The sequence below is a fragment of the Protopterus annectens genome, chromosome 5.part0 (genome assembly GCF_019279795.1).
Source record: "Protopterus annectens isolate FY-2018-M chromosome 5.part0, PAN1.0, whole genome shotgun sequence".
Taxonomy (NCBI): Eukaryota; Metazoa; Chordata; order Ceratodontiformes; family Protopteridae; genus Protopterus; species Protopterus annectens.
Window position 1 is genome coordinate 1391328227 of NC_056735.1, and position 16347 is coordinate 1391344573.

The 16347-nt window shown below is 40.2% G+C and overlaps 1 protein-coding gene across 1 annotated transcript in view; it reads right to left on the bottom strand.

Annotated features, from left to right (window-relative positions):
- Positions 1-2263: 2263 nt before the first annotated feature.
- Positions 2264-16347, bottom strand: part of PCID2 (PCI domain containing 2) — a 593048-nt gene continuing 578964 nt past the window's right edge. The window contains exon 15 of the mRNA XM_044071205.1: positions 2264-2952. Within this exon, the coding sequence (XP_043927140.1) occupies positions 2863-2952 (90 nt within the window). The 3' untranslated portion in view covers positions 2264-2862. The remainder of the gene's footprint in view (positions 2953-16347) is intronic.

Sequence of the window (16347 nt, forward strand, 5' to 3'; positions counted from 1 at the left end):
ATTGGTCCAACATGTTGGCTAGTCCCCCTTCCTGGCTACCACTCTTATTTATCTTGTGCCGTTTGGGGGACCCCTGTAAAAATACTGCACAGGGGATTTGTGCCTTAACCTATCTGATCTCCTAAGTTCAGGGAATTCAGTATTGTTTGAATCCTGATGTTCCCCCATCCCTGAATCACTGTAGATCACTCTATGGTCCATAGAGTCCCAGGCATGGTGTCCCCCTGGTGGAAAATAGGAATAAGTACTGTGTCGTGGTCCACATTTATCAAAAAAATTGTTATTATTTTTTCGACCAAATTTGTCATTCTTAGGGTACAGGTATGCTTTTTTCTGTCTGTAATCCCCTCAAATCCCTATCAATTTTGCCACACTTCCTTTTAAAAATAACATGACATTTTTCTTCCACCTGTTGCTTAATAAAATATTTTCTCTTCTCATTTTCAACAGAAAACATAAGATCATTGGTCACTACTTCATTAATATATTCTATCTCCTGATATACTTGCCCCATAATCCTTTCATTTTCTTTAATCAGGGCTTTCACGACTTCAAAACCACTATGGTCAAAAATACTAACAATTCTTCGTGAAAGGGGGAGCCTTCCACTACATTGTTTGGAAACTTATAAAAACGCAATCCTTTGGGTACTATACCCCTTTTAATACAGTCATGCAAGTAACAATTGTCAATACCCAGAGTTTTATGTTTGTAAATTAAATCAGTGAGTTTTTAATATTGGCTCTATAAGACACTTCACTGTCTTTGTATTGTGTGGTGTTTATGTGATTAAACCTGCTGCTGCTTACACCCACAGGCTCGTGTTTTATTATTACCTTCTGCCTCTTTGGGTGCCTGTTGTGGTTTTACTGGCTCTTGGTTCTGTGGCACCCTTTCCTTGGAGTTTTTGGATTACTTGAGACTGAAAACAAGGAAATAAATTCATCTAATTTACGGTCTCGAAATGCATTTTTGCGGTTTATTAACCATAAAAAAGTAAATAAAATGAAAATAAAATAAAAAAATCATCTACCAAAAATAACTGCAGCAGCAGCTGTTACAAGGACTTGCAGTTTGACTTTTCCCTTGCAAACAGCAGTACAACATTTAGTGAGATGGAAAAAATAAAGAAAAAGCAATGTAAATGAGTATATGTGTATGTAAGAGAGCAAGAGAGAGGCTGTAAACAAATCAGAAAAAGAGACAAGAGTTCACACCTCTCAACCTCTTTGTTCAAAAATTCTGTCAGGGACAAATTTTAAGCATAGCTCTCACTTAAAGAAATTCGGCAAGAGGTTTTCCATCAACATGCATTGTCTGAACAATAAGAAATATAAAACTACAACATCTGGTTTTACTAACTGTAATCTTCATGGATTTACCAGAAAATGAAACATTTTCTAGGGTCAAAGTAAAAATAAGAGGCAAGATCAGGGGGGCTTTCTACAAAACCAAGGACAGTTGAGAGGCATTGGGGGGGGGGGGCTGCAATGTCTTTGTAACATGAATTGTTTCATTTGACTGATCACAATGAGACATCTAATGTGTATTCAGTCAAGAAAGTTGATTTAATTACTGGGGACATTTGTGTGTGTGTGCGTGGACATAAAACACTTACACGACTTATATTTTGAATGTAAAAATACTTATTTCAACAATTACATATGCTACAGAAACTTGGAAAAACAGGGAGAGGAACTATTTTACATCAAAATACAAAAAGCTTTATATATTAATAAAAATGACACAACTTAACAAAAAGCCCATTATCTAAGCTGAATAATGCATCCAGGGTGGGTGTAACTGGGTAAATAATGGACCTTCCAAGGTGAAGAGCCACCCAAGAGTGGTCTGTTATTTCCTCAATAATGTCCACCCTGTCATGCATTATTGCTTGCATAATGCATCTTAATAGAGTATCAGTCATCTGTTATGAAACAAATCATGACTTCTGCCTCAAAATGAAAAGTACTGCTAACAGTGTTCAAAGAAAGGTTATTAGACTATTTCCCAAATGCTAATATTCTGAGTATGACTGGAACAAGTACTCATTATTTAAAAATAGTTTTCAAAAATTAAATCATGTTCATCATCAAAATTATAGTCCATTAACCTTAAGATAAATTCTGCTTGCCATCATCATCCTGATGAGTACTTACTATGTTTACTCAGCCCCCATAAAATTAGTACACTACCTTTACTCATAACAGGTTTCTGTTAACTTATATGTACATATTTATACATTTTTAAAAATAGAAGTGCATTTTAAAACTTAAAATGTTTATTTTAAACAAATAGAAAAGTCAATGCATCAATGAAAAACATTTCACTCATGTTTTAAACTTAGAATATTAGAGTACACTGCTCATCTGCTGTAATATAGCTAAATACAAGCTCTCCAACATGTAACAATAGTCAGTGTTACCAGGTCATTAAAACTCTGGCTTGTAAACAACTAAACTGTAGGTTATATGTCCTTTTAAAGCCAGTCACCGAGCTTCCCAACATTCTGCTTATTCTGTGGAAATGGGAAGCTGGAAAGAAGAGATGGTGTTTTGATTAATTTTCAAACATTAATGGTTCTGAATTGCAGCTCCACTACAATAAGATGATAAGGGAATGCTGAGGTCTGTGGAATGATACAAAAGACAAAATCCTTTCTTCTTGGTATACTTTGAAAGTGAATTTTTTAAACATTTTTTATTAACATTTTGATTTTCAAACATTTCTGAGTTCTGCTCCAAATTGCTAATGATGCAGCACTAATTTACAAGCCTGGTTGTCCTCAAATTTTAATCCTGTGCATTTTAGAAAATCAGACAGAATGCCAGCTTCTCTCCAGGAAATCCATGCTCTGAGGCACTAACATACTGTGGAAAGTGGAGGGAATGGATTCTGTTTGCTGACCACAAGCTTCTGATGTTGATGAGAAATGTATCCTTTAATATGACCCTGAAAACACAAAAAATAAATCCACATAAATAAAAGTGAGTGAAGCAAACAAAATGAACAAAATAAAATTATTTCTAACTACTGATTATGTATCATTCAAGTCAGACCACCTGTGAACAAGTACATGACCAACAGGAAATAAAAAAAGTGGAATCAGACTGAGTCAACAACCAAGATTAGAGCACTGAAAATTTTATTTATGCTTTCTGTGCGCTAATCTTGGTTGTTGAGTCAGCCTGATTTCGTTTTTTATTTTGTGGTAGTTATTTAATTTTGCTGGACTGAACAGATTTGGTATTTTACATGACCAACAGGGATGGATGACAGGTTTAGCATGTCAACATTCTTTTATCTGTCACTACTATATTTTGTTGCTCCCACATGTGACCATCAAGTCTCACTCCCTCCTGGTTGCACCAATGACCGTCTCACCCCCCACCAAAGCCCATTCATTTTCCTAGGCTCAAGAAATGGGCAATTAAAGTGGTGCTGTCATCTGTGACTCTCTCGCAGATTTTCCACTTTACTTCTATTGTTTCCCACGTGCATAACCAGTCAATGTTTATTGGGGTTGGGCATACAACGAGCATTCTGTGGCAGTATCATTTACTTCTGTGAGGCATGTAAACCTGCAGATTCTCTTTCCACATGAAGCAAATGCCTCTATGGCTCTCCGATCTCCACCAACAAGTATGAATGGAGCATGCATTCTTGGATGTGCCCTCCTCTTCCTGCTATGGGAGGAGCAAACCAACTCAATCCCTTTATTTTTCCCCACACCCATTTTGCTTCTGTAGTACTTGACCACTACCTAAACCCAGGTAATCTGGGTCACAATCACAGTACCATCCCTCTACACCACAAAGTCATCTGTTGGTACTCTCAAATCAAAACAGCCTGTGAAACTATCCTCTTCTGCGGTGTAGTCAGTCTCAACCTCAAAGTTCCACATTCCAGTGTATTCCTAGCACTACAGTTCTCCTCTTCCCATTACTGACATCTCACTGATGATTGCACCCAGTACAGGTGACATGTGGCTGCCAGCTTTATTTCTCCCTCGGGATGGCATGAGGTAAACAAGTATGTGTGCAGATGGTCAGGACCACCATTCCTAACAAAATACAAGGTGTCACTGTATCTAATCACATGTTGAATCAGCTGCTCTCCTCACAAATGACTGGCCATCAAAGAACACTCCTCGTCTGTTTAACAATCACGGCATTCAGTATTCCAAGCAGATGTGCTAATGGGCTGCTTAAACTTGTCTTATTTAACATAATTGATTAAAATGAACAGAATATTCATTTATGGAGTCAAACCTCTTATATATCACTACTAAACTACCTTAATACAAACTCAAACTACCAAACAATAAACTTACATGTTATACTTTTTAACAGACTCCATGACATTAGGTGTTTCACCAACCACCCACATGAATCTCATCTGGCATATAGCACTCCTAGCATTGTTTTTTCATGTTTACAACTCTCATTGCATTTGAATTTAAGATATATATACATACTTTAATGTGACCTATAACTTGTACAATTCAATTGAAAAACAAACAAATCTGTTTGGGGAAATATATAAAACGTACAATATGCTGGTTGCATAAGTGTGCACACCCTTAAACTAATACTTTGTTGAGCATGCACACCCTTAAACTAATACTTTGTTTAAGCACCTTTTGATTTAAATACAGCATTCAGTCTTCTTGGATACACACCTGCCATCAATTAAAGAGACTCTGATTAGCCCCAAATAAAGTTCAGCTGTCCTAGTAGCATTTTCCTGACATTTACTCAGTTGCCTGCTACAGCAAAACCCATGGTTCACAGAAAGCTTACAAAGCATCAAATAGATCTCATTGTTGAAAGGTATCAGTCAGGAAAAAGGTACAAATAAATTTCAAAGTCAGTCCAACCCGCACGTACGGCAAGTGCAAAGGATCTATAATCGAAAGTAAATTCCAAAACAAGTCAGAGCAAGCACAAAGTGTGGTATAGCAGTTTAATATACCAAAACATATAATAACATGGGTGAATGGAAAAAAATCCCAACACCCAAACCAAACTGGTTTCAGCTTAATAGCCTTCTTCAGTGAAAGACAGACAAAATATAAATGATAGGATAAAAAGTCCTCCATATATACATACAGACAGATGCCAAAAGACCTCTTATTGGTTAATTTAAAGATACTCATTTAGACCAGGAGGGAAAAGCACCCCCCCCCCCCAGTTTCATTATCCATTTCTTTTCTTTAGCATTTAAAATGTTGTGCCAGCCAGATTTATCCCTGCAATTCCCTAATATACAATCAATAATGGTAAATCTAAATAATGCAGTATTATGTTTGCAAGTGTGTTTGAAGACGGCATTGGACTGCCTTTTATTCCTTATATCACTCATATGCTCTCCAATTCTATATTTGAGAGGTCTTGAAGTTTGGCCCAAATAAAACACTGAGCATGTACAAGTGGCCAAATAGATTACCCAACCTGTACTGCAGTTTGCCAAAAAGGTGATATTAAAGACTGTGGATATATTTTTGCTGGTAAAATTCTTTGATTTTATTCACCCTATGGCAGTAAGAACAATGTCCGCAAGGGACACATCCCACCAATATATCACCCGTGAGTGTTCTTTGGATCGAGGAAGTCCCCCTATAATCAAACCTTTTATAGTGGCTAAATAAGGAGCCCAATGTGCAGCCTCTACAGAAGGAAAAAGAACATTTATCCCCCAAATAGTCAATCAATCTGTTTTTTGCCAACAGGATGCTCCAATGTCTGCTGATGGTATGCATAAATGATTTAGTATTCCTGCCAAAAGTGGTAACAAATCTGATCTTGGACTGGGTTGTCTGGTGGTTGTACCTGATATTCCAATAGTTTAACCCAATCTTGACTTGAGGCAAATTGACAAGACCTACTGATGTCACCTGATTTGTAACCCCTATCCTTAAATTGATGAATCAAGTCTTGATTGTAACAATCATATGTTGAGGAGTTGGAACAAATCCTTCTGACCCCCAAAAACTGAGATTTCAGGATACATCTGATGATATGTTGTGGGTAGAAGCTGGTGGCATGCAGGAGAAAATTATACTGAGGAAATTTCCTACATATCTTTGTATCCAAGGTATTATTCGGATTTCTACTCACAAGGACATCCAAAAAGGTAATCTCAGTCATGCTGAAAGTAACCTTATAGTCAATGCCCCGTTTATTCTCATTAAGCTAATCAACAAACTCCTGCAAAAAATATATCATCAGACTTCCACACCAACCATCATCGAGATAACGCCTCCACATGTCAATTACATTAATATACAAATTATGAGAAGGATCATATATCAACTCCTCCTCCAGATATGCCATGAACAAATCGGCATAAATGGGTGCCAAGGAATCCCCATGGCTGTTCCTTGTACTTGCCAAAAGCATTGCTCTTGAAAATAGAACACTTTTTTTGTTAAAACATGTTCAGCCAGGCAGGCAAGAAATGTATTGAAACCTGGTTCATATAATTCAGATCTATCCAGCCAGTACTGTAGGGCTGTCAACGCTGCCCAATGTGGGATGTTGGTATACAAAGAGGTGACATCCAGGGTACATAGCAGCCAATCCTGTTCTATCTGCATTTCCAAAATGATACCCAAAAATCGGGTAGTATCCTGGATACGAACTCGCACACAAGCCAACAAAGGTTTCAAATATAGTGCTAGAAATTCTGAAAGGGGTTCCGTAAAGGAAGCTCTGCCTGACGCTATTGGCATCCCTGGTAGATTTTTGGGGTCCTTACGAATCTTGGGTAGGAGATAGAGATACTGTTGTTTATCTCATACCCTGAAATGAAAACTGTCTGCCCTAGTAATGATATTTTCCTCCTGAGCTTCATCTAAAAAGGTCATCAGTTTCCATTTTTAACCTCCTGGTAGGGTCTAATGGCATAACCATATAGCATCTATCATCTTCTAACTGTTTCTTTGCTTCCCCACAATAAGAGACCCAGTCTTGTATCACAACTGCTCCTCCTTTGTCTGCAGGTAGAATAACAATATCCCTGTTGTTCCTCAAACTGTCTATACATTGTCCTCAACCTTAGATAAATTATTATGAAAGTCCTTATATTTACGAGGATTAAAGTGTACATCTTTGACAACATTAGATTGAAAAATTGATACAGCTGGTGACATGGGATGCATAAAAGTGGGTCCACGGACTATAAAACCTCTTTGTGTATTAGTTGAGGTATTTCCAAAATAAAGCCTTAGGTTTAATAAGCGGCAAACATTCATCACATCCTGAGCCAAAGTGTGTTCAGGAACAGAAAAAACAGGTACAAAGTACCCGTATGTACGGGTTGGACTGACTTTGGGTTTGCCTTGCTTAGTTCTTGCTGTTGGCATTCGGTGTGGCCATTATCAACAACAGTGGATGTTTGTCTTCGACCCCTTATTGAGCTTGTGTTTTACTGACTGGATCCTGCTTATATTCCATTTGGTTTAGGGACTTTGGACTTTGTGGAGATCATTTAGTTTGCTGGTATTTCTTTGTTTATTAACAATGGTTGGGGTATACAACTCTTTCAAGCCTAACAATTGGATGAAAGTATTGTATTTTGTAGTATGAATTGTTCATTTGGTCTATCCGTTTAAAATTGCAGATGACTTGGCTTCTTCTGTTATCATCTAGACTTTTACGATGACTTGATGGTGTACATGCTTACTTGGGCTCAGGAATTCAACATTCTAAGACGTGCTGCATTAAGGTACTGTGCTTTGTGACTCTAAATGATCTATCTTCCTTTTTGGGATTACTTTATTTCTTTTGTTCAACTGTTGGTGTTTCATGTGGTTACTGTCCATAACAGTGGATGCGAGTGTCAGTGTTTTTTTGAAGCCATTGGTTCAGTCTTGTACCACCTTGTGGAGCATATATTGTGTGTTGGCATCCACATCATCACTACTAACTGGTGAGGCTACGCAGTTCTTTCTAGGTACTACAGTCGGATGGAGGGATCGGCCACTACAACATATATTGCTCATTGGTCTTAATCATTCATTCATTTAAAAACTGTAGATGATGTGGCTACTTTTGTTATCGCTGATATTTCTACGGCGACCGGATGGTGTATATACCCATTTGGGCCTAGGAATTGAACGGAGGAAGACTTGCTATATTGAGGTACTGTGTTGTAGGGCTATATATGGTCTTTCCTATTTTTGGGACTATTCTTTTGACTGTTGGGGTATTGTGTGGTTATTATTATTGCGGGTCTATATCAAAAGCACAAAACGGCTGAAAAGCGAACATGTAATGAACGACACGTATTCATCGAAACGCATTTCAGAGATTCAATGAATTCATGTCACAGGGCAAGGAGGTAGTTGGCCAACTACAGTGTTGCACTTTCCTTCACGGTAGTGCAATCTCGAAGTTGGTATATTTAGTTAGGAGGAGTGTTGGGGGCACAGCCCCTGACCTGATCGGGTTTCTAACTTTTTTTTTGCAAACGGCCACGTGAATTTTTTCGCTAGGAAAAAATTTGAGGACGTGGCCGTTCACCGTTTACTGCATTCGCGTTTTATGTGTCGACATATATGTAGTCACACATATGAAATTTTGTGCTTATGATATAGACCCCCAGAAACATAACTTACGTTTTTAGAGTTTAAAGTCTTAAAAATAAATTCCATCTCTCCCCAACCAAAGAACAAGTTAAACCAAGCAAATAGTATAGGGTACAGTATTAGTCATGCCTATTTTTAACAGTAACTCTCAAGCAACCAGAAACTACAGTTATCTGGCATCTACCAATCCCCATGGGTGCCAGTTAACCGAGAGTTTACTGTATTTAGAAATCTGATTCATTCTTTGATTGATGTTTGTCACATACATGCAGGTTTGGTTTTCAATGAAGGAAAAATACTGATCAATACTTATGGTGTAGAAACACTATTGTGGCAACAGCACAAGGGAGGTTTTTTGGAGGATAAACCTAGTGGGTGCACTATATGTAGTAACTGCATTTATAATAAGGTCATTTGTAAAACTAAACATTTCATGTTTGTGAAATCTTCTAAAACATACACTATAAAACAGTTGATAATCTTGCAATTCTGAGTGCCTAATACATATGGCCATAGGCCACTGCAGTGCTCTGTACACTGGACATTCAGGGTTTGGAAAACGTTTGACTGATGTACACCTTAGTGACATCAGGTGTAGAAGAGAAAGAAGTGCTTTGTATAAACATTCAAATGTTCAATTCACCTTTCTAGGTACAGACAGGCCTTATACCAGCAGATTAGCAGTGGAACAAAAAGTCCAGTTGTGTACCTACCATAAATGTAGATGTTCGAGTGTATTCACTGTTGCAGTCATTACTCTTGGGTTATCCTGCTGGCAGGCTACCCTCAGTCGGCCAGAATTCCAAAGTCTAAGCCTACCGTCGGTCGCTGTCGCCTCTTCCCTGACGTCAGTGCGCCAGGGGTATAAAAGATGCAGCCAACGCCATTTTCTTCAGTTTTTCTTGCCCCAGATGTCAGGTGGCCCCCAAATTGGTAGGCTAAGAAAATATGCCAATAAAAATGCATGCACAAAAATTACATTTCCTTTATCTACAAGCAAATACACCAAATAGGTTGTATAGGACAGAGAAGCGCAGAAAAGTCCCAGCAAAGAGAAGGGGGATAGTGGGTGGGTAACCTGGACTGCAACAGTGAATACACTCGAACATCTACATTTATGGTAGGTACACAACTGTACTATGTTCATCATGTTTCACTGTTGCAGTCATTACTCTTGGGTTGAATCCCAAAGCTGAGGATGGGTGGCTGGGCTAAATAGGATTAGGAGAGGCTATGAGGCCCTGCAGAACAGCAGTGGCAAAGCCTGCTCTGGACTTAGCGTAAAGAGGTAAGTGGTAGTGCTTTGTGAAAGTGTGCACTGAACTCCAAGTTGCAACCTCTAAGATATCTTCGGTTGGTACTCCTCTGAGGAAGGCTGCTGAAGTGGCTGCTGCTCTGGTGGAATGAGGCCTAATGCCCTTAGGCACTAATTTGCCATGTTTAAAATAGCAGAAACAGATGCAATGGCCTATCCATTTAGAAATAGTCTGTTTTGAGATAGCCTTTCCTTGTGATCCTGCAGCATATGACACTAAAAGTTGCTCAGTCTTTCTGAAAGCTTTAGTTCTGTCCAAATAGAAATGTAACTGCTTATGTCCAAAAAATGCAGAATTTTCTCACCCTTGTTCTGTGGATTTGAATAAAAGGTAGGCAAGTGAATGGTTTGGTTGAGGGCCACACTGGATACCACCTTAGGCATGAATGTAGGGTTTGTCCTCAGAGAAACCCTGTCTGGATGAAAAATGATAAAAGGTTCCACAGCCATGAGTGCTTGTAACTCCGAGACTCGCCTTGCAGAGGTTATTGCTAGGAGTAGAGCGGTTTTCCAGGATAAGAATTTTATATCTGCTGTTGAAGCTGGCTCGAAAGGAGGCAGTGTCAGTTTTTCCAAAACATAATTAAGGTCCCAGGCCGGAATTGGTGCTCTCCTTGGAGGCCTAATGTTTTTGGCCCCTCTGACGTACTGCCTTATTAAAGGATGAGAAAAGATAGGTGGTTCCGTATTGTAATGGGCTGAAATGGCAGAGGCAAGAATCTTAATTGATGAGAGAGAAAGGCCTTTGTTCAGCATCTCAGTTAGGTACTGTAAAATCCGAGGGATATTTGGTACACACGTGTCAATGCCTTGTTCCTGGTTCCAAGCACAGAATCTCTTCCATTTTTCTGCATAAGATTTTCTGGTACTGGGCCTCCAAGAGAACATCTATAACAGCTTTTGAAAGAGGAGTGTTCTGAATGGCTACATTATCCGCCATGCTACCAGATTTAAGGTCAGAGTTGGCTGTGCAGGATCTCATTGTTTTGTTGGGTCAGCAAGTGAGAAGTTTGAGGCAATATCCATGCTGGACCTTGAGACAAGCTCTTTAGGACTGGGTACCAGTGCTGGTGTGGCCAGTCTGGTGCAATCAGTATCATTTATGGCTTCTCTTGTCTGACCTTTAGGAGTACCCGGGGAAGGAGAGGCAGTGGAGGAAAGGCATATACCGTTAGATTTTTCCAGCTGAAGGATAGGGCGTCCACTTTCCATGCTTGCTTGTGATAAATCCTTGCGCAAAATCTCTGCAATTGGCAGTTGTGAGGGGAGGCAAATAGATCTATGTCTGGGCATCCTCATTTCCTTATTATCATGCTGAAGACTTGTAGATCCAGTTTCCATTCGTGGGGATCCATGAGGTTTCTGCTTAGTTCGTCTTCCAGAGTATTTGTTTTTCCTGGCAGGAATTGTGCTTGCAGGTGAATCTGAAAAGCCAATGCCGTGTCCCATAAGGTCATTGCTTGTCTGCAGAGGGGGTAGGAATGTGCACCTCCCTGCTTGTTTATATACCACATGACCGTAGTACTGTCTGTCTTTATCAGTAGTTGTCCTGGATGAAGCAGGTCCTTGAAAGCTGTCAGGGCATTTTGAACAGCTAGCATCTCTTTTTGATTGATGTGAAGATGCATCTGGTTTGCAGGCCATGTGCCCTGAATACATTTTCCTGCCATATGGGCCCCCCAGGCATAATCTGATGCATCCGTTGTCAGTGTCTGTCTGGCTGTGGGTAAACTGAATGGCAGACCCTTTTTGTGGTGACAGGCTTCTGCCCACCATCAAAACTCCTGTTGCAGGCAGGGAATGAGTGCAATTACTGTCTCCAGGCTGTGGCAATGCAGAATCCAAACATTTTTTAGATACCATTGTAGTTTCCTCATATGCAGTCTGGCATATGGAATTAGTCGAATGCAGGATGCCATGAAACCCAGGGCCTGCAGGAGTTTCTTTGCAGATAAGTGGGTTTTTGTTGCCAATTTCTTGAAGTAAGAAGTCAGTTCCTTTTGTTTGTCTGGCGTGAGATAAGCCATCTGGGCAGTTGTATTTAAGCTTGCACCCAGGAATATTATCTCTTGAGAAGGCACTAGTATTGATTTCTTTTCGTTTACTGTGTACCCTAGGCCAGTTAGTAATCTTTTTACAAACGCCTGATGCTTTAGAAGAATGTCTTTGTTCTCTGCTTGAATTAGGCAGTCGTCCAAGTAGGGATATATTTGAATTCCTTTGTCTGCAAAATGCAATTACTGGTGCCAGGCATTTTGTGAAAACCCTGGGCACAGTAAATAAGCCAAAGGGCAGTGCAGAGAATTGGTAATGCATTCAGCCAGCTATGAATCTGAGGTATCTTCTGCAAGACTGTCCGATTGGGATATGCAGGTATGCCTCTCTTAGGTCCAAAGTTACGAGCCAAGCCTTCTTGCCCAGCATGGGCAGTAGCTGCTGTAGAGTCAACATCTTGAATTTTGGAACTTCCAGAAACATATTTAGTATAGACAGGTCCAGTATTGGCCTCCAGGTTCTGTCCTTCCTGGGTACTAGGAAAAGTCTGGAGCAAAATCCTTACCCCTGCTCTTGTTGTGGTACTTGCTGAATGGCCCTCATGTCCATGAGGGCTGTAATTAGTTTTTGTGCCTCCGCCCATTGAATGTGTGGCAGGTCTGGCATACCTTTTGACCTTGGTAGTGTGTGAAAATGGAACCTGTAGCCTTGGGACACTATGTTCAGGACCCATTTGTCTTGGGTAATAATTTGCCAATTTGATGAAAAAAGTGCTAGTTTTCCCCCTAAGGGGGCTGCCAAAAGGAAAGTGCTTGGATCTGGCAGAGGAAAGTCATTGGGACTGTTTCCTGTAAGGTTGTGATTTGTCTTCTCCGCTTTTGGAGGTAAGAGCACCCCATAGTTTAGGCCTGTATGAGCCTTGGGGCTGAGATCTGCCTCTGGGACGCTTGTATCTGCCTCTATGTGGTCTGACACTGGAAAGGACCAATTTTTAGAAGGCCAGTTCCTGCTAAACCTGGATGGCTGTACCTGTAAGAAATCCTTGACTGTCTGCATGGATTTTGCTTTATCCTCCATTTTTTTCAACACCTCTTCTGCTTTAGTACCAAACCAAGTATCATGCTGCAATGGTGCATCTAATAATTTTGCTTTAACATGATCAGGCAGATTCTGTTCCTTTAAAAAAGCATGCCTTTTAATAACAGAACCTGTGACAGCGGCCCTGCAAGAGGCCTCCAGTGAATCATAATCACATTGCAAAGTATGCTTTCCCACTTGTTCAGCTGCATGCAATAAATCCTGCAATTCCTTGTTCTCTGAACATTCAGTATTTGTCAACAATTTCTGTTTAAGCAGTGACATTAAATATTGCTGACATTTAAGCATATGAAACTGACAATTTAAAGCCCTTACAGCCAAGGTAGCAGAAGTGTATACTTTTCCCCCCATCTGTCTAGAGCCCTAGAATCCCTATCAGAGGGGACAGGATTTTTTGCAGTGGAAGCTTTAACCCCTTTGGCACCCCAAGATATAGTTTCTGGGTCAGCAGCGGGGTTTTTATATAGGAATTTATGAGAATCCGGAACCCTGTAGTATCTGTCTGGCTTAGCAGGTGCAGGGGGTAAAGAGTCAGGGGACAGGCCGGACTCTGAAAATACATCATCTACAATGTCTAAAACAGGTGGAATAGCAAGGGGTCTGTGCTGAGGAAGTAGCAGAAAGTCTCTAAGCCTTTTCTTAGATTCAGAATAATCTTGGCTCTCCCAGTGGAAATGCTCCCTCATGGTATGCAGGGTTTCCCCAAAAGAATAATCCTCAGGAGAGGCTGAAGGAATGGATTCTTCAGCATCAGAATCCTCATAGGGAAGCATGGAGTAATCCTGTTCAGAAGAGGAATCAGAGGAAATAGAAACCTGATCAGAAGAATCATACTTTGTCTCTTGCCTAGGTCTCTTATCAGGAGGGGAATGGGAGCCTCTGATCACAGTAATTAGGTCTTCGGACATTTTGAGCATCTGTTTTTTAGGCATGGTAGTCTGAGTAGGAGAATGCTGTACTTGTTTCTTTGTCTTTAGAGCTGCTTTAGACTTTGTCTTTGAAGCTGAAGATGACTTAATATATAGTTGTGTAGGTCTGAAGACACCTCAGAAGCTGATGCCTGCTCAGCGGCTCCGGACCCATCTGAGGGAATGATTTCCGAGTGTCCAATACCTTGAGTATCCAGAGGCCCAATCGGGTGGGAGTCGGAAGCGGCCTGTGGCTCTGAGGTAGCGGGCGCCAGGGGCTGCGAAAGCGCCTCACTGAGAACCGGCGACTGGCCTAGCAGAGGCCTCATCATCGGTTGTGGACCTCGGATGCCTATCCTTTTCCTTGTCCTTGCGTTTTTTGTAAACTCTGGTTGTCGGCTGGTCCGACGGCATTATATAATTAAATCTTTGGCCAAAGTAATGAAATGCAAAATCAAACCGACGCTTAATAGTGCGTTGGTTAAATCTAGCACAAAAACGACAGCTAGCAACGTTGTGATCAGGGCCTAGGCAAGGAATACAGTAAGAGTGAAAATGCTTATGAGGTATTTGCTTCCCACAAGAAATACAATTTTTAACTTTTTCTGACATCGGTCTGGAGAAGGAAAAAAGTTTCCCCAATGGGGTACTTAGCTTTAATGAAGACTTCGGTTCTGAAATTCGGATTTGAAAATCTCTATAGTCGGCCGACCGGCACTTGCGAACTGCTTTTGCTTCGGGCAACGCGACAAAAAAGACTGAAGAAAATGGCGTCCGCTGCATCTTTTATACCCCTGGTGCACTGACGTCAGGGAAGAGGCGACAGCAACTGACGCCGGACCTAGACTTTGGAATTCTGGCTGACTGAGGGTAGCCTGCCAGCAAGATAACCCAAGAGTAATGACTGCAACAGTGAAACACAATGAACATCATGAATTACTGGGTAAAAAAGAAAGAATGTGGATAGTTAATCTTGGTGCTATATACAAAACCAAATTTAACAATTTGTAAACATTTCTGACACTGATTCCTGTCTTCACACTGTTCATTATATACTAAAATACAATTCAAAGTAAATAGACATTTGTCTAATAGATGGAAATATATGAACATGTAAATCAAGCAAAATTTGATGTTCTTTAGTGAAATTAATTAATTTATGTTTTTATTTCATAAATGCATTTACTATTATGTCCAATATTTTTATATGCTGTAATTATTTTCTCTGCATTTGTACTGCCTGATATCATTTTTAAGGGTGTTACTTGCCTGCTTAAATGACAAAGATGCTTGCTTGATTGGTTAAGTGATTAGAATGGAATTAAACAAGGTGCACTAGCTGATTTTGATTTAGATAACACTGAAGATGCCAACTGGTAAACTAGTTTGTGTTTAGTAGGATTGCTTTATTGCTTGCCATTCTGTAATGCTGAATGTTTACTAAACTGAAGTATCAACTATTTGATTTGGAGTGCTGGATTCATTGTTTTCAGTGGAAAATGTGTGTGCGTGATGGGGCACTTTGTCACTAGTCAAATTATTTTTTCATCAAATTTGGACCAAGTGTGTTCGGTTAATTTTCATAACAGCAGAGCAGTTGACTGAGACTTGGGCAAGACCACACAGAAGTGGGTTGCAGCGAATGTGTTCTTGTTATGCAATCTCAGAGTTGTATTAATAAGTGGGAGAGAGTACTTTGGTTGACTGTGGTAATAGTCTGACTGCCGTTTTGTTAACACAATTTGGTTGACAAAACAGCAGACTGACAGTTGGCTGAGACTGCTACAATATCAGGGATGGGGTAAATGCCCTATTGTAGTAATGTGCGGTGTTGCATTTGGAATACACAAGTAGCAGGGGGTTTGGGGTGTAGCCCACTACATAGGGGTGCAAGGGGCAAGCTCTCACTGCCAAACCACTGCTTTTTACTTATGTGCTCTAACCTAATGACTGACAGCATGCACATTTACATTACTTTTTTTTTTTTTTTTTGCCTTTTTTGTCAGTGTTAATGTCAACATCTGGGTGTGTTTCATTTACTTTCAATACACATATGTTCTGATGTCGGGTTGTGCAGGTGCAGAAAAAACACTTAAGACAGGTTTTATTTTGGTGCTGGAAAGTACAGTAGTGTAAGCTCCACTTAACTGTAACAGCAGATGTCCACAGAATACACTGCCTTACTGGCATATGGGCAGTACTGCCGTGCTACCCTCCCCTCTGACAGTCTGTCAAAGCTCAGTCCTCCTCTCACTGCCTACTTGTGAGGGTGAAGAACCAATCACAAGGCAAGACCAGGACAGCCCTTCACACTCTCAGGCAGGACCTTTTCAGATTTCTATGGTACAACAAGAAGAGTAGATGGAAACACAAGCTTTGTGAAGATCTACTATTCCACACCAAAAACCACACACATAAAACAAAAAAGGTTGCTGAACCAA